The following is a 23,836-nucleotide window of genomic DNA, read 5'->3' on the forward strand; positions in this document are numbered from 1 at the left end:
CAAGCACAGTTAAAGGTACACACTAGCTGACAGTCCCACAGAGGCCCTGCCTACCACAGTCCCCTGCCCAGGTGTCACAGTGCCTCCACCTAAACAACTAGCACAGTTACATGTACACACTAGCTGACAGTCCCTCACACCACAGTCCCCTGTTCAGGTGTCACAGTGCCTCTACCTAAACAACAAGCACAGTTAAATGTACACACTAGCTGACAGTCCCACAGAGGCCCCTCATACCACAATCCCATGCTCAGGTGTCACAGTGCCCCCACCTAAACAACAAGCACAGTTAAATGTACACACTAGCTGACAGTCCCACAGAGGCCCCTCATACCACAATCCCATGCTCAGGTGTCACAGTGCCCCCACCTAAACAAGTACAAGCAGACGTTCTGATAGCATTGCAAACTATGCTTTGTTTCTTAACTTATTAACATGTAACAAGGAAAGTGCTAAGAATAAAAGTAAAAAAACTCAGAAACTCCCTCAACCAGTTGATATTTATCAATGTCATCATCAGTAAACTCTTAAAGGTGAATTTCTACATCAACTATGCATGTGGATAGACCATAGAACAAAGGGAGAGTAATGGCTCAGTATAACACAGTACCTGCTGCCTGAGACAGATCAATTCTCTGACAGGACGGAGTTGTGTCCCCTGATGTTAGCACCTCTAGGACAAGTACTTTGTTGATAAACAGCCACAACTCCTCTCCACCTCCAATGGTGATCACCTCATTACCCTGGTACTTTAGGCTGCTTCGAACAGCAGATGTAAACCTAAAATAACAGCCGATTACAGAATATTACAAGATACATCTTTCAGATAATCTGTGATCAACTTCGCATTCAGTCTGAGATTCAATGGTTACATTCTTAATTTTCATGAAAAACTGAGGCCTAACTAAACATATGCCTTTCTGATGCAATACTGTACATTAACAAAGTACTGCAGAAAACGAAATTTCTTCTAGTCTGAAAGACGTCGGGCTGCACTTTTAAAGATGAAAAACATGCAGTTCATTTCCTCTACAGCCAATAGTTATAAATCTGATATATGTAAATATTTATGAAGTCAGCTAGTCCCACCTACAGAATCTCCAGGCACTCACCCAAAGTTATGAAGCTGGGCAGAACAATCCCTCTGTCCTTCGGCATCATAGCCCAGCCCATCCAGGGGAAAGAAAGAACCAGACCAAAATCTGGGCAAAAAACACATTAACACTGAACCACGGATTATATACAGGTATGTCTACGTTGTAAAACTAGATATAAATATATGCTCATGTTTAAAGGTGTGGTTCTGAAGGTTTTGTCTGATCTAATGTATATTAAATGCAAATGCTTGTTGAGCTTATTTATTGTTGTCAATAAAGGTAGTTTAATATGTCAGGATGAAATGATCTGAAATATTTGCAAAATTTTAAGGCATAGAAAACATTAAAATGAAGTGTATATCTGACATAAACATAATCAAACACTATTCAGGAAAATAGTTTGATTTTTTTAAAGAGTTTTCAAAGCGAGTAAAATGCTTTCAAAACACCAGATTCTACAGTGGTTTATTGGGACTCAGAGGGCACCAGTGATGCCCCATCTGTATTGATTGCTTGAAATAATTCATTTTAAGGCCCATTTGGTCAATACAGTTATAGTTAACAATACAGCTATATGCATTGCATTCTGAATGATGAAGTCAAGCAGTCTGTGTGTGTTAAGCAGTACGGCTGATGTTATGTCAATGGTCCCAATGTGGTCAGAAAAGGCTCCTGTAGAACCCAAAGTTGCCAATGAAGTACTTTCCTCGACAGTGTTTAATGGTCATTCATCTGATGTGTACCTGAAATTATATTCTGTTTCACACATCATTAAGTGAATCAGACTGATGTAAGTGTGCAGAAAGTTATTATGAGAGGTTGCCATAGTTACCTGTGGTGGGAGTCACTCTGATAGGTCAGTGTTAGTGTGCTGTTATAGTAGTGGTTATCAGAAGATCTCTCTCTGAACCAATCAGAGAACGAGTCTGAAGTGGGAGAGCTGGACAGGGACAGCCATGCACCATAAGGGCTGGCCACGTAGCTGGGCTGGCTAACAGGTACGTATCCCAAACCTGTGAAGTCTGAGTGACTAGAACTGAAGTCGTAGTATGCGACTTCGAGATCAATGTCCCCTGCTTGTCCTGCACTGACATTCGCTGAAAGAGGAGTGGGATAAGTTAGTTACATAGTGATAAGTAGGGTCCTTTATTCTTAAAATTCAATGTTATTAGAACATGTAGGATTTCTGTTCCAGTTAAGCTCAAGACCATACTCACTCAGCAACTGTATTCTCTGTGAAAGTCTGCTGTCCCTAAAGATTATCTGATTCATTCATTTTTTTATTTACCTGATCAGAGTTTTATGCCTCAAGAATATTTCACCTACACAACGGCAGACAGCATTATGAAGGGAATAACCTGGGCAGAGCCCAGGGGAAACCCACAGCTATGTATCTGGAAACACTGGTGACCACAGTGGAAGCCCAACAAGAGCTGGACTTTAACTCACTCAGATTGCATTGGTGAGAGTTCTGGGTCACTGTGCTGCACCAGCAAGCTAACCACTAGGCCAAGTATACCCCCAGGAAATATTAAAAAAATCAAGCATAATTCGACAGGAATAATATAGGAAAACAAAACACACAATTAAACCGGTGATGTTGTAAACACCACTCAGTGCATATGCAAGCTGCCAGACTAAATCCTGGCCTACATTAGGACACAGACCCCCATTACAAGTTCTGTTTTTTGAGAGGGTCGAATGTAATTCTGTGTATTTTAGGGCGTAAAGTCTTTTTTTGCTGCCAGCCTGCCGTTTTTGGTGTACAGGTGCATGCTTGATATCAAAATGCTGGAAATTGTCCAAGCTTTGGGCAGGTATGAGTTTTACTGGTGAAAGTTTGAAGTTCTGGCCGAGAGGACACAAGGAGATAGGTGGTGATGAGGCTGCGAATGACGTCCCCTTGGCATTGCTAGGCACCCCTCCCAGCTGCTGGCATAGAAAGGTCCAGATTTTGACGGTCAACCTATGTCAAGATTTTTATGGCTTCTTTCTCACAGGCTGGGCCAGGTATACACCAAAGCTTATTGGCCACGGAATGTTTGGCGCTGAGCTACAGCTCTAAACGTTAACATTGTAGCTTATGGAAAATAAATGGGGGTCTGTGGCCATTAACACTTGGCTGACTTGATTCTTGCGCACAATGTGGGACTCATACCTTGAGCTATAGTTCTCAGTATGATTTTGACTTTGAGCAGAGCTGTACTGTATGCTACACCTATAATCAGTGAGTACAGAATTGAGCTGTAGCTACCACACTGATAATGCAAACTGGTCTTATGTGCTGGTGGCAATGATTTCCTGTTGCACAATCACATTTATACTCAACAAGAAAACACTTCACCTGCAGCTACCAGAGTAGTGATGAAGACAGGTGAACTAGGTGAGCTGGTGGTGGTGATTTCCAGTTGTACAGTACACCTGTAATCAATGCCAGGATCAACTCCGTCCACCTCAGTGAACAGGTGTGTCAGATTGTCTGTGTTTCCTGTAGAGTCAGTCACATTGGCTGTAAGGGAGCTTCCACCTGTCCTGCTGCAGCTGAGCAGGTAGTACCTGACAGGACAAAATACCATGTGAAATGTGACAGGTATTTATTTACTTGATTGTTGTTTAATGAGTTACTCATGTATTTTTCATACTGAGCAGGTAGTACCTGACAGGACAAAATACCATGTGAAATGTGACAGGTATTTATTTACTTGATTGTTGTTTAATGAGTTACTCATGTATTTTTCATACTGAGCAGGTAGTACCTAACAGGACAAAATACCATGTGAAATGTGACATTTATTTATTTACTTGATTGTTGTTTAATGAGTTACTCATGTATTTTTCATACTGAGCAGGTAGTACCTGACAGGACAAAATACCATGTGAAATGTGACTGGTATTTATTTACTTGATTGTTGTTTAATGAGTTACTCAAGTATTTTTCATTTTTACGAGGTCAGGCAGCTTTAGTGATGGAGGAAACCAGAGTGCCAACTTTATTTATTTTATTTATTTGATTGGTGTTTTATGCTGTACTCAAGAATATTCCACTTATACGACAGCGGCCAGCATTATGTTGGGAGGAAACCAGGCAGAACCCGGGCGAAACTCACGACCATCTGCAGGTACCGACAGACCACAAGCATTGTCAATATTTGGGATTACGCTTTTGGACCAAAGTTGAGCACTAAAGTGTAAATTGCAAATAACCATAACAATGTCACTTTGGCCATCACGTCTTGGTGTATTTAGATGCACACAAGTGTGATCAGCTCACTGAAAACATAGACCTGAGCTTTTCTCTCGAACACTCACCATGGTCCGGAGTTAAGGCCCTCTGCTGAGGCAAAGTCAGCTGGCTTCTTGGACAAGACCACATACTGAGTAGGTGGGCGCTTCCAATCCAGCTGAATCTGATAGACATCAGGTGTGGAGGCTGTCAGGTTATAACCACCTGTAACAATAAACAGTCACAATGGTACAGTCAGACATGCACTGGTAACTTTTCTGTTAAGTACTTACCCATATATCCTTGATTTATTTGTTCATTTGCTTCTTGTTTCACGACACAGTCAGTTTACAATGCAAAATCAAAACAGCACCATCACTTTCTGCCTTGAGTTCATGATAATTGAAAAATGGTTTCAACCAGTAAATTTGAATATATCTATATATTTATGATTCCAGCTGATGCATGTAGTGATGTACTATCGATGTTCTCATGTTTTAAAAAATTGAATTGTACTTGGTGTTTTATACTTAATCAAGTATTATTACCCAAGACATCTGCGCAGAGCAAACTGAGTTATCGTGTTTAAATAAGGGAATCATTCCTTCATTCAATCATTCTTTCAAACCATTCACTCATTCACGGCAGCCAGGTTTTAGGGAAGAAGGAAACTAAACTTGCAAAGCCAACTTACTGCAGAGGAAATGAGTAAGGTCCACTTTGGTGTAGTATTCTGAGGACCCTTTCTCAGATTTGTCAAACGTATATCCATTGGTTTGAGAAGGGTTTGAGCACACACCACCAGTCACATCGTCTGCTACTGCATGAAGACTGTAGACTGTGTTACAGTCACACTCCAGAGGGTTGTTAGACAAGGAGCTGTAACATTAGAATATATATACTACACATGGAGACTGTAGAATGTGTTACAGTCACACTCCAGAGGGTTGCTAGACACCGAGATTTAACCTCAGAATATACATGTTACACATGGAGACTGCAGACTGTGTTACATTCACACTCCATAGGGTTGCTAGACAAGAAACTGTAACAATAGAATATCTATATTACACATGGAGACTGTAGACTGTGTTACATTCACACTCCAGAGGGTTGCTAGACACCGAGATTTAACCTCAGAATATACATGTTACACATGGAGACTGCAGACTGTGTTACATTCACACTCCATAGGGTTGCTAGACAAGAAACTGTAACAATAGAATATCTATATTACACATGGAGACTGTAGACTGTGTTACATTCACACTCCAGAGGGTTGCTAGACACCGAGATTTAACCTCAGAATATACATGTTACACATGGAAACTGCAGACTGTGTTACATTCACATTCCAGAGGGTTGCTAGACAAGAAACTGTAACAATAGAATATACGTATTACACATATGTGTGAGAAACCTAAACAGGGAAATGAACTCCTTGAATTAATAAGGTGACATGTCAAAGGATCCAAATTAAGAGCTTACACTGAGGATATAGTTTTCATGTTGAGATCGCTGAACGCCAAGTATCCAAATGTGCCCAGGTTGTTGTTGTTGAGTTTGATGGTGGCTAGGTTTGACAGTGCAGGAAGTCGGGGAAAATAGTCGATGGAGTTCTGCTGGAGATGTAACACCTTCAGTTGATCAAGTCCATCAAAGGCCCCTTCCTCAATGAAGGTCAGCTCATTGTTATCCAAATACCTGCAATAATATTATTAATTTATTGATTCGTTGTTTCTTCCTATGGATGTTCTAAGTGGAATAACCGTACTATATATATTAAGAACAGAAAACATTATATACAGTTTACCTGTGAATATACTAAAATATTTCAGGTACAAATACCTCTGAGAAGTTTTCCATGGGACTGGTGTAAAGTAAAATGGGCTAATGTCATGATTGGCAGATATGATTATATCAGGTTACTTGATTGGTGTTTATAGCCATACTGCAGAATTTGTCAATTATACAATAGCAATGAGACTTTTGAGTTGAGAAAAGTGGAACGCCCTAGTTAACCATCACTCTTCACCAGGTGTATCAACATCACCAACTTCCACACCAAATCAGTCATCACAGTTTAACTTGCGATGGCAGGGTTCAAGCATTCATCTTGATTTGGCAAACACCTGTCATGCCTGTTACAGTCACACTCCTTGTAGCTTATTGAACTAATAATAATATCAGGGAAGTTAAATCTCTTAGCTATATTAAGTTCATATATCAACAAAACTTTCCAAAACAAAAGCAATGAAACATCAACTACACGTAGCTAGCTTATTGACATAAAATACTTGTTCAATCAGGTTACTATCCAGGATTAATTTTACTTACAGGTTTTTGAGTGATGTGAGGGGAGACAGAAGTCCAGCGGGTAGTTGGCTCACTTTGTTCTCTGAGAGCTTCAGCGTTACCATGGACGTCTGGCCGGAGAAGGATCCTGCGGGTATGTCCACTATGTTGTTACGGACAAGGTCGCTATAAACACAGGGTCACTTGTACAGAATCTCATCTGTGTATTCATTTAACTGTTGCTTAACGTCATACTCAAGAATTTTTCACTTATATGATATCAGGTAATTTTATGGGTGGAGGAAACTGGAGTGGCATGAGTAAACAGCAACCTTTAGTGAGTTACAATACAAGCACTCTTATCCATACAAGTACTAGGCTGAATAATGAAGCTACACAAAGTTATGGCTCAACTGCCTTTACGCTTTACAAACAATCCACTTTTATATTGCAACAACAGCAACAATTCTGGCCACATAATTAAAATGCTATCAAGCTACTTCTGTTTATACAAATCTACTTTAATGACTGGATTCTTACATCATGTGTAGGTTCTGTGCTGACAGCGCATCACCAGGGAAAGTCTGCAGGATATTGTCACTCAAGTAAATGCTGTTGATAGAAACACCAGCAAGGTTGTCCCCAGACAGAGTACTCAGGTTGTTATGTTCCAGATGTAAATTATCCACAGAGGCCCCGCCCCCAAACACCTGACCGTCTAACTCAACCAGTTCATTATTCTGTAGAAGCCTGCATGATGGGTAAAACATGGAAGTCTAGACAACTGTGGCTGAGAAAACAGATTCACTTACACAAGGTTACCATTCTAAGTTATACTACCATGGATACTGAAAATTTATTGATGAATGTATTATTGATATCAAGGTATGAAAAGAGAAAAAAAAAGATTGAAGGAAAATTACAAGTTGTACATGTACTGAACACAGGAAGAACCTCTACCACAAATAAAAAAACCAACGGTTTTTCTTCATCTTTCTGATCGCTGTTTCATGCTGAACTCAGGAATATTTCACTTATATGATCAAAGGTCAGATGGAAGGTCAAAGCTTAGCTATAAGAGCTTGATTCAAACTCACAATCTTAATGGTCAAAGCCTACGGGTCTGAAATGTGAGTCACGGTTACTAAGCCAGGGTGTGCCAGAAAAAGTCTTTGGTAAAGATCCAGGGGGACAATTCCACAAAACCGTTTCAAAAATGTGAAATAGAATCTTACAGTTTATTTTCTGGCTTTAAAAATTAAAATTTTGTCCACCTCACCATTACTGTTTAAAGACAAATGTGTCCACATATCAAGTTCAAGTAACAAAGCTTATGCATTGTGAAGAGGTTTCAAATTTTGAATTAAGTTAGAAATGGCTTTGTGGAAGCGGTCCAGGATTTTATAATGTACCTTTAACACATACAGGGGAAATTCACTTACAAACTGTCACCTACAGACACAGAGTAGAATGCATTTGGGTGGATGGTTCCGATACTATTGTCTTGAAGGTCAAAGTTCTGGGACACTGTGACATCATAGAATGCATGTGAAGGGAGACCACTCAGTTGTAGGCCATTCAACATCAGGTACTCAGAAGATGTCACGTTGAAGGAGTAGCTGGACAGAGACCGAAGGGGGTTGTTGGAAAATAACAGTGTTCTCCCCACGTTAACATTCTCAAAAGCTCCACTTTTTATCTCAGAAATTTTATTGCCACTCAAATCCCTGAAAACAAATCCACAAACAATTAGTACTGCACATTAATTATGAAGTATATACATAGATATAGCTCTTCCAAAAGACACCATTTCTTTGAATGTTGTTTAATTAATGCTACACTGAAAACGTTTTCACCAGTATATTTACACACAAACATTTTAATGTAGCCCTGATTTTCCGTACCTACCTACTCTATGGATTTATATATGCAGGAAATAATAATGTAACCATATGCACATGTACAAATAAATAATCAACACTCAATACTGATGTAAACTACAAATAGGCGATCTAAAATTCAAATATCCAGAACAAAAAACAGAAAAGTTTTGTCTGGCTGTTTTGCAGACATGACTTTGCAGCAAGCTGACAATACGGCATGTATAGTATATGTTCACTGCTGATGTTGTGACTCAGCCTCTGTAAAGCTGACACTTTACAAAACACTCACATGTTGATGCCAACAGAGAGATCTTTGAAGACACCCATAGGCAATGAAGTAAGACGGTTGTTGCTGAGGGAAAAGCTCTGGCCTATGGACAGGTCATGGAAGTCTCCACCAAGAGGTAACTGGGTCAGCGCGTTGTCATTAAGGGTTCTGTTAACATTTGATCACACAGATGAGCACTAATTAAACATGACCTTAAAAATGAGCACCTTAACAAATGAACAACTGATACATTTAACAATTAAAGTGATGAGTAGAACGTTACTTTCTCTGCAATGTTTTAACATTATTTTGATTCTATCTGAATCATCACAATTGTAGCAGGCCATGTACTAATGTCAACATATTCGCATGTATCATGCTGCCTCATGGGAATGACATGCAAAAGAGACCAGACATGACACCCCATCCAATTAAAGTGTAATGACCCCAAGGCCGACAAACACCTGGCCTATATGCCCTTATGACGTTCAAAAATGTCATAAGGGGATATTCAAAAAAGTGCAAAGATGGCTGATTTTAAGGTCTTCCAGTCAAAAAATGAACTATTAATTTTAACAGAATCTCTATTGTCTGAGTGATGTTAGAATGTATTTTGATACTATAGCATAAAATTGTGTCACATTCAACTTAATATCCTGTTAGTCTAATGTAATCTTTATGGGGATTTACCAAAGTATGTGTGCAATATTTAACATAAGATCTCTTCTGTCTGCCTGGGTGTCTTTCTGTTAAATTTAACACATTATGTCTTTGAGAGTAGGCCATGAGATTTTATCCCGGATCTGCAGTCCAAGAATCTGATGTACAATAACTCATCCATCACTTCGGAAAAACAAATCTGAACCTTTAATCACCTTCACATTGATATCTATATGGATGGATGTAATGAGGTATCAATACAAAATGTGCAGAGATAAGCTAATGGGCTGACTCACAGATGCTGGACGGATGTCAGATGCGCTAATGCCCCATCCTCTATGTATGCAATCTCGTTTCCACGGAGACGGAGGGCAGAGGTCAAAGGGCAGTCCTTCAGATGTGTCTTCAGAATCCGAGGGATCTGGTTATGAGCCAGGTTCCTGGGAATCAGGCAAACATAGAGTAAAACTAATGGTTTTATGTTTTAAAAGTTAACTGGACTTTAATCCATACTAAAGTTAATACCAGGCTTATAACTGCTAAATAATACACTTTTCAACAACTGGGCCAAGGTGTATTGTTTCGGATTAATACATTAGTAGATCTGGTTGACTAACTTCTTGTTGCAAGAAAACAACTTTGGACTAAACATATACAGACAAATAAGCAACTTCATTCATATATTCATGTATGTATGTCAAAATAATTCAATCCACAAAAATCAAAAATATGAATAAATATGAGAAATTATACTGGTAATATATATCACTCAACCCATGCCAGAAGAATCTTTTCTATTTAATGCTGAAACAGGTTTGCTTTGAGTACACATGACATGGAGATGCAATACAAATGACATTTAACACTTACTAACTTTATAAATGACCGAGGGGAAAGGAAATGATTTATTCAACGTCAATGTAAGGCTTAATAAAGTCAGTTTTAACAATGACAAGATAAAAATATAGGAAATGTTGTAAGGCGACATTTTAGCTCATGGTGACTAGAGTAACGTATACTCACAAGGCAGTCAGGCTGGTACAGCCATGGAAGGCTGGAAGAGGAATGTGATCAATCCGGTTGTCTCTTAACCCAAGTATTTGCAGGCTTGAGAGATTTCCAAAGACATTATCCTGCATGAAGTTGAATTCGTTGCTATTCAGGTTTCTGGAAAATGGTGATATTGCGGGACAATGAATCATTAGCTGCTCTACAGATGCATACTGCTTCACGCACTGCTGATGTCTAATTCATTTATCTTATAACATTTGTATTGTGACAACAACTGAAGACATTGAATCTGAATTGGCTGATGAATCTAGAGAGTTCTACAGAGAAGACAACAAATCAAACTATTAAAAACAATTCTTATATTTTCAGCGAAGAACTAAATTCATGAGAGCTAAAATTTCTGATTGTTGCTGGATGATTAAAAGGATACATTGCCAGTTTATTACAAAACATGACTAAAATGTAATATTACATCATGGCAATGTCTTCTGGAAAAGCTCCTTCTTCAACAACAACGATCGCATTGTTTGCCACATCTCTGCAAAATAAAGCAATTTTAGTCCATTAGAGTATCATTATTAGCAGGACCAAATGAATATAGATGCAGCTATCATAACACTGGTATGTACACGTACCCGATCTAGAAGGCAAAAAAATCTGTAAATAGTTATCTTATTTGATATATTCATGCAACATTTTAAAGGATTTTTCACTTATTCAACAACAGTAAGGTTTTTGGTTAGGATAAATGGGGTAAATATACCACCACCAAACGGAAAGTGAAAGGTGCAGCTTTAACATTTACAAAAAATATCAGCTGCATAAAATATCATCTGCACTGCATGTGGAAAACTACAGTTCATAGCATAATGTCTAACTTAAGTTAAGAGACATGAGTTAAAGGACAAGACAGCACCTGCCTAAAACCTAATTTAATCGAAAGCAGGATACTCAAGCTTTCTAAAAACTATCACATTTGATTATTTTAACGACATTTCATCGAATAATTCAGAACTGAGCATGAATCTAGTTGCACAATAATGCTACTGCAATTTTGTAAACAATTAAATGGGGTCAAAATCACCAGCTCAACCACTCTGGAAACATGGTCGCTGGAGTTCCTTGTAAATGATATAGTTGGCCTGCTATATGAACAGTTCATGCATTGGAAGAAATATTCTTCCGGTATGTCAAATTACCAAGAAAACTATATTTATCACTTGGGCCTTCATTGCTGAAGTCCACAATTTTATCTGTCATAGGCTACTGCTTAGACAATCATACGGAAAATACCTTCAACATTAGAGAGCTAGAGTAAACATTATGTCACCTTGTCCTCGATAATGGACATGTGCTGAAGCTGTGTCAAGATAAAGTTTCACTTTTGAAAACTGCAGCTAAAATGTAAACGTACAAGTTTGTAGCCAACATTAGCCATTGTGATAATAAAGGAAAATTTATAAAGAATTCATACAGAAAATAAACCTTAATACACTGGTCAAATAATTCATGACAACATTTGAAAAACTTTATCTGAATTTATTATATAAGTTTATTTAGGGACGTTAACCAGTGAAAGGGAAAATATAAAAAATCGGCAAACTACAGGTAAAAATCTACAAATTGTTCTACAACATCAAGACTTTGTAAAGTAAGGAGAACACACAGACGTACAGAGATTTCAGGGTGGTGAGGTTTGAGAACACCCCAGCCTCCAGGAAGGTCAGTTTGTTGGACTGTAACAGAAGTGTGGCAATGGAGGGCAGGCGGTTACCATGCTGGAGGGCATCGGGAACATACTGCAGCAGATTGGACCCCAAATTCCTGCAATTAACAACCTCCCATTAAGTCAGAAATAGGTATATATGTGTTTGCATCAAATGTTTTATATGTAAAGTTTATATAAAGGTGGAGGAAACCGGAAAGTCAAAAAGAAAAAAAAATTCATTTCTACAATCTCTAAATAGTGCACATCACTAGCGAGATCACAATCGGTGTACCACAGTCAAATCTCATGTATTAGGAAAGTATTGAAGTGAATAATGCATAAGTGGGTAAAAGCTGACGGGCCACAACTCTTCTAAAACCAGTTGGGTTTGGCAGACACGCTCCAAACAGGAAACTGTCTTCCTGTTGTAATGGTGATTTACAACTTGATTTGCCTAAAACAAGACATCAACTAAGACACGGCCATACACATGTCACTCATGCATATACAGGATTGATTACTTAAAAGAAAACAAGATTTTTGCTGTATACTGTACAACTGGTTGCCTGCAAGACCCCAATGGGTTTCTTGAGCTACCTAAGAAGGGAAGTAAATCTTATAAATACTATACTTATATAAATATATTATATCTCATAAAAAGGCAGTGCCCTCTACCTACTTGAACGAGAATGCCAGCTATATATGAGTATTCATGGCTACTTGCTATGCTATTTGCTTATTTATTTATTTGATTGTGTCTTAAGAATATTTCACTTATAAGGTTGGAGGAAACAGGGCTCTCCAAGACCATCTGCAGGTTGCTGGAAGCCCTTTCCATGTGCGGCTGGAGAGGAAGCCTGTTTGTGTTATGTTATTGAAAGTGGGTAGCAGGCACTGCTGTTCTGAGAGTTACAGATTTGTTTCCCTTTGTAGGGGGCTGGAGAACCCCACTTTAACAAGCAAAAAATGCAATGCTTGCACAGACTGACAGATGAAAAAGCTTGAGTCAAATCAACAGTTCATCAGAGTAATCCCTATGGTAAGCCGAGTAAAATAAGAACTCACAACTCTGACAGAGCTGTAAGGCAGGTGAAGGCCTGACTGTGAATGGTGTCTTCTGTCAACTGATTGGCCTGCAGATAAAGGCCACTCAGTAAACTCATCTCACAGTAGTCTGTCTCCTCAATATGGCTGATAGAGTTGTGACCCAGGTAACTACAAAAAAAAAAGCAGTCCAAACAAGGTATATAGTTATCAAGTATGTTATGAACCATCATTACAGTTTTAGTTGTGCCTGAAAACAGTCTTAAAGATTTTGAAGTCATGTTTATTTGATTTGAGTTTTATGCTGTACTCAAGAATATTTCGCTTCTACGCTTATTATGAGGTCATGTTCACAAGCAAATGACAAGCTACATTACACCAAGTAAAATGAAAAAACAAACAACATGTAGAACTGGAACCAAATCTGTAAAAACTTCACTGTCTATTTCTTGACACTGTTGATCAAGGAATAGTATGCACAGAGCTTAAAGTTACAGAATGTGAAATTACTGCCCAAGGAATAATGGGTCCGTCTTCCGGGAGAACCCTTTGTTACCGCTTTGCCATTGTATACTGATTAGTCATGAGTACAGAGCTTAAAGTTACAAAATTTGACTATCGAAACAATTGGGTCTTGTTGGAGAGCCTCGTCAACAATCTGCCAAGACAGACCCTCTAACCGCACAAGACGATGTACAGAGCTTGCTTACAGGATTTAACAGCTTAACAGCTTTAATGATCACAGCAAACTGGTTCTCCTCAATGAACCCTCATCACCGTTCTGCCAACAAGGTCAATGTAAACCCTATAACCATGCAGGACAGAGTACAGATCCTAAAGTTACAAATGTGATTTCATTTACCAAACCACAGAGAGTTTTTATTCAGAGGGGACTTGGTACCGTTCTGGCAATGTACACAATTTAATGATTCAGAATGGTGTGTACAGAGCTTAAAATTACAGAATGTAACATAACTAATCAAGGACTAACGAGTCTTCTGGGAGACACTGAGGTCTGCCACTGTTCTGCACATGTACACCAAATGATCACAACCATGAAAGTTGTGTTTTGCCATAGATACTGCAATAATACAACTGATGTTAAAGTGTAAGAAAACTGTATTTATGAAATGCACTGTGACATTTCTGTACTTTTCTATGACTAATTTCTCAAGGTTTTTTAAGGGCATGGAAATTTAATTTTCATTTTCAAAGACTTTTCAGACTTTTAAAGTTTAAAGATTTATACAGGTGAGCCGGTAATCCATTAAACTTACAGTTTGTCCACAGCTGGGGTAGATGAGAACGCCACAAAACTAGCCTTTTTCAGCTCATAGATGCTTCTTAATGATATATGAAATGCATCATCACTGAACACTTTGACATCTGAAATTTGATTATAATCAGCGTGCCTGAAAAGAAAAATTGAATTAAAAAGGTAATCTAATTTTGTTTTTAGTGTACAGAGGTAAACAGAGCGTTTTAATCTCAAGAAAAAAAAGTCATATTTTCTTGCCAGTTTATACTTATATATTTAATTGGGGTTTAACATTATGTATTTCACCCATACAACATGGGTCAGTTTTATGGGTTTAGTAAACCACCAGCATTTGGCAAGTTACTGATGAACTTTCCCAAACATGATAAAAAAAAAATAGAGAGCTCTGTTTGGAAGGGAGGTTATCAGCAACAAACATCATGGCAAACCACTTCAGAGTGCTGTCAACTGCTTAATGCCAAGGGAACTGTCTGAGGCTGGCAATACGTGTCTTACAGACTGAAAGACAAGGACTCCATCATAACCCACACTCTGAGGGGCTACAATGCATTTACTTACAGTTCCTTCAGCTTTGGGTAACTTCCTCCTTGTAGGGCTGGGTGTGGGAAGTTTGGTAAGGCATTATCACTGATAAACCTGAAATCAACATCAATACCCCTTTACACGTACGTGTAGATCAAGGTACCAGTAACATAAGTATGGTACAATAAAGTAAAACTGAAAATCCACGTTTTTACCTTGTCTGACCTTGATATTTTCGAGATTTTTCTGTTTTTGAAGGCTTTCTGATCATGTAAATATATCCTTAACAGGAAAAATGGCTAGACAGTCAACATTTTCCACAAATTTGATGATTTTTATGTTTTATTTTTATATTTATACTCTCCTCCAGCATTGGAAAAAGAATTGTTCTGTTCGTTAAACAATAATTTAAATGGGTGTGGTCTTAGACAATCAGGGCAGCAAAACGTACACCAATTTCTGTTCATCAAATTTGAAATTAATGAAGATCATGTACATTATTCTAATATGCATCCAAAAACTTTAACAATACAAGCAATGGTGAGCGAAATGATAATCCATAGACAGTTGGCGTCTTCGTCATGGATGCTGGGACCTTTGCATTTTGCTAATAAAAAAATAGTGGGGCTGGGTGGTGCTGTCAGAATGTCTGTTTTCTTCAAAATTTAACAGCTCACTTTTTCTTCAGGACAAAGGCAAAATGAATCAACATATATCTGGTCAGGCAGTTAAACCTTACCGACATCATGTGGCCAATGCAGGCACTTATCCCATGTGTGAGATATACAGAGGTGGCATCTAGGTGATATGTCTGGATAAGCGCAATATAGAGGCGTTTTTTCAATGTACTCTTACTAGTAACCTCTCCAAAAGCAGCCAATTGCTGGTATTACAAGCGAGTGGTGGGAGTGAACAGCTTGTGCTCGATGATGGCAGACATCTCCTGTGATGGAGAACTCAGTCAGTGGTACACAACCCACAGTTCTGAGACATGCTGGTGTTGGAACACAGGGGATAATCTGTGACTGGCCACTGGAACGAGTCCATCCTGAGGAGTTACATACAGAGGCCGTATGCCTTTTTGAAGTGTTTTACACTCTACTGTTGTTTCTCCTCACTTGTTGGATGTCTCTGTGGCTTGTATCAACGCATCTGGCTCCATATTTACCCTCACCCAGACAGAGAGTGTGACCCGAGTTGAAGAAATTGTAGGCCAGAGTCTGCCGAAATCGGTACCACATGGTTATCAAACTCCCGGCAATTCTCAGAAATGCGTACGATTTCAGGAAGCATCTTCCATTTCAGCTTCAACTAAATCAACTAAAGTTTCTCCACCAAACAAATCTTTCACTTCTGACAGGTTTTCTTTCATTAGTTTGACTTCAATTCCTTAAAATCACCATTCCTCTGTCGTCATAAAACTGTTCAAATTTAGAGCTCAAACTGACATGGATAGGTGGTGGTGGGAAATGTGCATTTAGTGGCCTATAACTGTCACATGCCTGGCTCTGACTGGATGGTTTATTTACCATCCATTCCTCTGGCATGGACTTGCCAAAATTCACAACAACACAACCGAAACTGTTACATATTTTAACAAAATGGAGAGAGCCGTTGTTTTCGGTGTTTTTTTTACCCTGTTATTATTTCATTATTTCATAATTGTATGTTAGAATAGAAATAAAATGTAGTTTGCCATGCTCAAATCACCTAGATAATGCACAGCAGATGGGAGTTGACCACTGCATGAGAACTCGGGAGGCCAGCGGCCCCTCGTTCTCAAAAGGTGGACAACTCCCGTAGCGCACTGCTAATGCCACTAATTATTAAACTTGTCATGTGTACAAGAGCAAAAACAAAGGTCAATGTGCTTGAGAATGGAATAAATATTAGTAATCTGTCGATTGATTGCCAAAGTTTTGACTATCTGTTCACAAATATGGGTTTGACTTACAGGTACTCCAGTTCAGGTCCAATGTAGTCAAAGGCATCATACGCTATGGTGGCCATGCCTGGATCCTGGAATGCAGACGGAATTCTCGTAGCTTTGGCAGGTTGACAAATGACTGGGCTCATTACGTGCTCCAATTTGTTCTTGTGTAAATCCCTAGGAGAATACAAAACAGCAACAGAATTATTTTATTAATTTATTTGATAAGTGTGACTACTGTTCTGAAGAATTTTTTGCTTAGAAGACTTGGAGAAGGAGATGGAGTCTTGTGGGTGGAAGAAACCAGATGGAAGTGGAAGTGGGTGGAAGAAACCAGAGTGCCCGAAGAAAAACCACTACCTTTTGGCATTGACCTGAATGACCTCCAGACTGAAGTTAAATATGGTGAGTTGATCTCAAATCCACATCCTGATGAGTCAAGGACAACAGATTTTATACATGAAATCAAAGATTTGTCAATGAACAAAGCATTCTGACATGGAGAACAACTTGAGAAAATTCACTTACAAATGAAGCAGCTCAGATATGTTCTTGAACACTTCATATTTGATGGTTGTCAATGAATTCCCCTGCAACTCTCTGTAAAGTGAAATAAAAAAATGTGGAATACTTCTATTACATAACTGCCGAAAAAATGTAATCATCGCTAAAATGTTTAGAAAGAAAGGCAAGGATAGAAACATTATCAATGTTGAAATTACAACAAAGGAAATATTGAACTATCAAAATATTCCTGAAGTCAAAATAATTATTTGTTAATAATTAAGTAACTTTTACACTTAGAAAAAAATAACTATACTTACAGAATTTTTAAATGCGGTATCATGTTGAAACAATTAGGAGCAATTGTTTTGATGACATTATTGCTCAAGTTTCTGAAATAAAACATACATAGGCCTAATTATGTTGAATCTGCATGCAAAAACTATGTCTCGTTTTAAATAAATATTTGATTATCTGATTCGCTTTACGCCAGCCTGTCCCTACTCACAAGGTCTGAATACAATATTACTTAAATGCATGCATAAAGGGATACAGGATTGATGTTGATTGGCTGACAGTTGATATAGGGTTTCCTGGGTTAAACCAAGTAGTCTTGAGTCATAATTAATAAAAGAAATAATTAAATCATTCAAGAACAAATATTTTTGTTTAAGATAGGCCTGGCTTGATCTTGCCTATTTTTCACACCAGCCTATCAGAAACAGTTCTGAATCAATTTAAAATAAAGAAATATATAAGGACAAATTATAGCCATCTGACATATATTTCAGAATCTACAGTACATGTGTCAACAATACAAAATACTGAACAGAAATGTCCAATGTACTGCTTCTTTTGAAGTCTAACTGCATTGTCCTTCTTAATCAGATTATAACTCAATTAACAGTGACTTAAAATGATTTAGAGACTTTTACTGAACACGGTTGTTACATCTAACATTTAAGCAGAAAACAGTTTTGACAAGCAAAAAGAAAGACTTACAGGTGGAAGAAGTTAGGGGAGTTGATTAGGGATTCAATGTTCCTTTTGGAAATACTCTTGATGTTGTTGTCATCCAAACCCCTGGAAACAAACAAACAAAATCCATTGAGCCTAACTACATCTCTCTGCAATCAACACTCGCATACCCTGTTAACTCTCAAACCCTGCTCACATTTATTTATTTGATCGGTGTGTTCTAGGTCATGCTGATACTCAAGAATATTTTACCAATACAACGGTGATCTTTTTTAAATTCCAAATCACTTACTCTGCCAGTGGCAAATACATGGATGTTTTGATACCTTTTAGAAATGCCTTAATTAGCATACGTCAAAAAGCCTATATAGGGGCCTCCGTGGCTCAGTTGGTTAGCGCGCTAGCGCAGCGTAATGACCCAGGAGTCTCTCACCAGTGTGGTCGCTGTGAGTTCAAGTTCAGCTCATGTTGGCTTCCTCTCCGGCCGTATGTGGGAAGGTCTGTCGGCAACCTGCGGATGGTCGTGGGTTTCCCCCGGACTGTGCCCGGTTTCCGCCCACCATAATGCTGGCCGCCGTCGTATAAGTGAAATATTCTTGAGTAAGGTGTAAAACAGCGATCAAAAAAAAAAAAAAATCAAAAAGCCTATAGTATGGAGAATGTTACAAAATAAATTTAACTCAAATGTTTCCAAATATTCCTGTATATTCAAAATTACTGACTTTATTACAAAGACCTTATTTTGATTTTGACATTATAATTTGGTTATGTAAGGCTTTAGTTGTAGGTTTCTTAATAAATGAAAATGTTTTAGCCCAAATTTCTAAAAGAGTGCCTAACTGCCTAACTAAAATCTGAATTTAGTCCCGTCAAAGAAACATGCGTTTTAGTCAAAAAAACATGCGCAATTAATTCCAGAACTAAAATAAAATGTAATAAAACCATTGATTATAGCACACATTTTTCTTCAAACATCATTAAATGTAACAAAACTTCACTCACAAATAGAGGAGCTCTGGAAGGTTGTTCAGGGCTGATGTGGGAAAACTTTCCAGCAAGTTTCCAGCCAAACTCCTGGATAAAAGAATGTCAGAAACATTAAAAAAACAGAGACATTACAAAGTGCATACATTATGGAAAAAGGCATGCCTACTACACATAAAAAATATTCACTCACTTTTCACTGAAGAATACATATAACTTGACCAATTAATTTCAATTAATTATTTTCTATTTGAAATACTGATAAACAAACCTATATCTATAATCATGATGTTCTGTATGTATAAATTAAGATTCTGTATCAAATATCATTACTACATGAAAGAACGTGACATTCAAATTACTAATCTAGAGGATATTATAAACATGAAATTTGATCATAGCAAGGGACACTATAATTAAATAGCTTCTAATTAGGCGGGATGTTGTTGACATCCATTAACTTAACTTCTTAAATTAACCAAATGCAAACTGCCTGGATGCATAAAGTTTAGATGACGTTACAATTAAACTTACATACCCACATATTATCATAACCGTTACAGATTTTACTCACAGAATACGGACATTTGTACCAGCCAGCAGGTTGGGAGGCAACCAGTGAATTTTGTTGTTCATCAGAGCTCTACAAAAGACAATAATAAAGATACAATACAATCTCATGATTTTCTGCTATACATATATACTGATGCTGAAAAATAGTCATAAGTCTGTAACAGGCGTAGGAATAATTAAGTCAGGGTCTTTTCTTTAACATAAATATTTATTTCTTTTATATTTAAAATTTTTCTTACTACATACAAGCGAGCAACAAATTAATGCAAATTTTAGTTCATATATCAACTTTTTTTTTCTTGTGCTTCAATTTTTATAACATGTGACACATTTTTAAATCCTAGAACGATGTAAAGTGCTGACAAATACTCACAGGTGTGTCAGAGAACTGGGTAGGTATGTCTTGTCTACATCAAAATTACCTGTCGTCAACTCTATCTGGTTATCAATTAGATTTCTGAAAACGATGGAAACAACAGTATATTATTAAATAAAATTCACACACCTGAAAAAAAACTACATATTACGGCTGATGTCTGTTCATTATTGTTTGCCTTTTAAAAATGTTTTCCAATATTATTTCAGAATTAAATTTCACACACTAAAAGTTCAGGGTGAGGCAAACTACACAGTAGGAAATTATTATAGTTCCTTTGGACAAAAACTTTCAGCACCATTTATGCAAATTTAAAACTGTTTTGGAAGATGAAGTATAATTTTATAAGTCTACAGAAAATAATGCCCTCAGAATATACTTAAACACCTTGCAAACAAAAGATTACATAGATTTTTTTTTTTTTTTTGATTGGTGTTTTACGCCGTACTCAAGAATATTTCACTTATACAACGGCAGCCAGCATTATGGTGGGTGGAAACCTGGCAGAGCCCGGGGGAAACCCACGACCATCCGCAGGTTGCTGACAGACCTTCTCACGTATGGCCGGAGAGGAAGCCAGCATGAGCTGGACTTGAACTCACAGCGACTGCATTGGTGAGAGACTCCTGGGTCATTACGCTGCGCTAGCGCTTCAACCGACTGAGCCACGGAGGCCCCGAAGATTACACAGAGGTTTATAAGCCCATATACACTGATAATCCATTTTGAACAAGGATTCAAAATGGCATGTGAGACTGTGGGAGAGAATAACCAACTCAAGAGTTGATAGGCCATATATAATGTAGGCATTGTAATAAAATCAATTTAATTTCTTCAAATCTCATTTTCATTCATTGATTTAGCTTTCAGATGAGCCAGTCCTGGCCCTGCGAAGTGAGTGACAAATTTAGGTGAGTGTTCTTCTACTCACCACAAAATAGGTTCTTTCTCTGTCAATATATATAAAACTTTTCATATACTCGCCTAAAATGGCAAGAAGGAGTTGAGTGAACAACAGCTTGGCAGCCTTTCTTTCCTGGCCAGGCTTATGACCTTTGAGATACTTTTACAACATTCTTACACACTGAAGCAGCTTTAAAGGTGGAGAAAACATAAAAATGACATAAAGTTCAGATGAAACAGTGCAAGTTATTCCTAAATGTGGTCTTCAATATATTTTCCGATTTTTCTTTAAAGAAGAAGAAAATGTAAATATGAAACAAATACCAATGAAAAGAGTATGCATTTCCTCGTAGGTGCATGCCATAAATAAAATTCTAACATGTACCTCAAGTTGATAAATTATGAACAAAGTCAGTGCCAAAAGTCGTTGTGGGCAACTCCATTTTTTGCTTGAGAACTAGTCCTGAAGTCTTTTGTGTTAGGAGGAGAATTGCTGTCGCAAACCGCCAATGTGCAGTTCGTACCTCTCCGGTAGAACTCTTCTTCCCAAAAGGTAGCGAACAGTACAGTTCGTTTTCCGCTTGACGATCGGGAAACCGGAATGTTGGACGTAAGTTCCAAGTTTACACAAACAAGCCGGCAGTTTTAACGATTCTCATTGGCTGAGAGGCAACACACCCCCAGCATAAATTACAGGGTGTTAAAGATGGAGGACGCGACGGATTCAGCGATTTATGCCAGTTTTACCATTTTCAGGGTTTATGCCTATGGCGAGGAAAAATCGCAAAATTATGCAGCATGCACCACCAGATAGAAAAAAATGTGCTCTTTTCAGCCTATAATGTCATTTTTTAAACTTTTCTTCTCCCATCTTCTCCTTTAAGGAGAAAAAGACACTTGAAAATAATTTTTGTACCGTGGGTATTTGGGACCACCTTTAGGTATTAATAGTCTTTGTTTAACAATATCATCAATGAGGATGTAACACAGGTTTAATAATTATTTTTGCGCTAGAATTTGTTCTTTTCAGATAACAAATGTATTAAACCTCAATTTGGATCATATTTATGTTTTTAGTATGTTCATAAATATTATCATAATTTAGGTTAAATGCATATGTTTCAATATAACCAACAAATTTACATTCAAAAATTTATTAGACAAGCATCACATCCTTATTTAGAACATTATTATGCAACAACGATAAATACAAAGAGTTGGTCCCAAATATCCACCATACAAAAATATTTTCAAATGCCCTTTTCTCTTGCAAAAAAAAAGGACAAAAAAAAATATTAAAGATCATATTTGCAAATAAGTTTTCACGCTCTTTCATCTGATTTTGGTATCATTTTTTTGTTTTCTTCTCCTTTAAGTTCTAAAAAAATAATGGTTGCTTATGGCAGTGAGATTGTCATAGAGTTTACACAACTATTAAAGAGCAGTCTTACAATATTTCCACTTTCGTACGAGATATTTCTGGAAGCACAGAAATGCTTGTCTTCTTTATATACCTGCAAAATAGATAAAAACATACTTTATACAATCTCTAACACGGTCTATTTAATGAGACCACTATGTTCATATCAATGTGTGGATGTCATGCCATATAACTGTTCATTTTATGCTATTAATTTATCCCATTCTGTCTGTGACACATTGAATATTTATTTTTACATAAAAGCAAATCCACAAAAAGCTATCACAGACTATATTTTTATCATCACGATGATACAACACGAAGTGTGAAAGTAGGACACACCCAAACGTAGGATAAGAAAATATCATTTACCAAGAATCACAACCCGACAGAGGCATCATGGGATACAATTTGCAGAATAAATGGCTATACTACATATGAAATACATTAATGATTATGGCTTTTTTTTCAACCATATCGTGGCGACATTCAACTGGAATATAAAGACTAATTTAAAACCCTTAAATATTAAAATGAAAATGACAATGGACTGGTTCTCAGCTGAATGTGTGACTCACAGGAACTGAAGGTTGGTCAGGTTGACAAAGGTGTCTTCTCCAATAACGCTGAAGTCCAAACAGTTGCTAATGGTGCTGTCAAATTCGGGAAGAAACACTTATAAATGGGAAGCACACATACAACATTTATACCATGGGTTTGAGGCAGTAAGAAATATGGCTTTCTCATTTTATTCAAAGTAATGCTCAATGATCATGAAACCAGACAAAAACTGTTTCTTATTCATTTATTTATTTGACTGGTGTTTTCCTCATATTAGAAAAACATTTCACTTATATGACGGCGGCCAGCATTGTAGTAGGAGGAAAATGGGCAATGACTGGGGGAAATACATGACCACCCTCAGCTAGGCTGCTTGCGGACCTTCCCACCTGCGTCGGCAGAAGCTGTTCTTGTGGACTGTTGAGAATAAATATCAACTATCCAGTGGTACCTAATCATGGGTAGCAAAACAATGGGCACTTCACCAAAAATTTAAGTTCTCTGATTAATAAATAATAATAAAAAAAAAATTATGAAACTTACATGGATGTGACCGAGGTACCAAATGTTGTGGAGGTAATATTTTTAAAAGAGAAATTTTTAACAACTCTGAAAAA

The 23,836-nt window shown here is 37.6% G+C and overlaps 1 protein-coding gene across 1 annotated transcript in view; it reads right to left on the minus strand.

The window, feature by feature from the left end:
* LOC135467232 (uncharacterized) overlaps nucleotides 1-23,836 on the minus strand; it is a 55,054-nt gene that overhangs the window by 25,939 nt on the left and 5,279 nt on the right. Inside the window, exons 4-31 of the mRNA XM_064744996.1 lie at nucleotides 23,763-23,828; nucleotides 23,237-23,311; nucleotides 22,690-22,752; nucleotides 20,333-20,416; nucleotides 19,961-20,029; nucleotides 19,405-19,476; nucleotides 18,427-18,507; nucleotides 17,745-17,816; nucleotides 17,449-17,520; nucleotides 16,945-17,097; nucleotides 15,027-15,104; nucleotides 14,467-14,601; nucleotides 13,211-13,360; nucleotides 12,112-12,261; nucleotides 10,910-10,975; nucleotides 10,450-10,593; nucleotides 9,723-9,866; nucleotides 8,788-8,934; nucleotides 8,058-8,342; nucleotides 7,156-7,365; nucleotides 6,658-6,801; nucleotides 5,809-6,024; nucleotides 5,015-5,199; nucleotides 4,407-4,545; nucleotides 3,442-3,653; nucleotides 1,930-2,194; nucleotides 1,113-1,202; nucleotides 611-780 (exon numbers count right to left, since the gene is read on the minus strand). Coding sequence (XP_064601066.1) covers nucleotides 611-780; nucleotides 1,113-1,202; nucleotides 1,930-2,194; nucleotides 3,442-3,653; nucleotides 4,407-4,545; nucleotides 5,015-5,199; nucleotides 5,809-6,024; nucleotides 6,658-6,801; nucleotides 7,156-7,365; nucleotides 8,058-8,342; nucleotides 8,788-8,934; nucleotides 9,723-9,866; nucleotides 10,450-10,593; nucleotides 10,910-10,975; nucleotides 12,112-12,261; nucleotides 13,211-13,360; nucleotides 14,467-14,601; nucleotides 15,027-15,104; nucleotides 16,945-17,097; nucleotides 17,449-17,520; nucleotides 17,745-17,816; nucleotides 18,427-18,507; nucleotides 19,405-19,476; nucleotides 19,961-20,029; nucleotides 20,333-20,416; nucleotides 22,690-22,752; nucleotides 23,237-23,311; nucleotides 23,763-23,828 — 3,737 coding nt within the window. The remainder of the gene's footprint in view (nucleotides 1-610; nucleotides 781-1,112; nucleotides 1,203-1,929; nucleotides 2,195-3,441; nucleotides 3,654-4,406; nucleotides 4,546-5,014; nucleotides 5,200-5,808; nucleotides 6,025-6,657; nucleotides 6,802-7,155; nucleotides 7,366-8,057; nucleotides 8,343-8,787; nucleotides 8,935-9,722; nucleotides 9,867-10,449; nucleotides 10,594-10,909; nucleotides 10,976-12,111; nucleotides 12,262-13,210; nucleotides 13,361-14,466; nucleotides 14,602-15,026; nucleotides 15,105-16,944; nucleotides 17,098-17,448; nucleotides 17,521-17,744; nucleotides 17,817-18,426; nucleotides 18,508-19,404; nucleotides 19,477-19,960; nucleotides 20,030-20,332; nucleotides 20,417-22,689; nucleotides 22,753-23,236; nucleotides 23,312-23,762; nucleotides 23,829-23,836) is intronic.

The sequence above is a fragment of the Liolophura sinensis genome, chromosome 6 (genome assembly GCF_032854445.1).
Source record: "Liolophura sinensis isolate JHLJ2023 chromosome 6, CUHK_Ljap_v2, whole genome shotgun sequence".
Taxonomy (NCBI): Eukaryota; Metazoa; Mollusca; class Polyplacophora; order Chitonida; family Chitonidae; genus Liolophura; species Liolophura sinensis.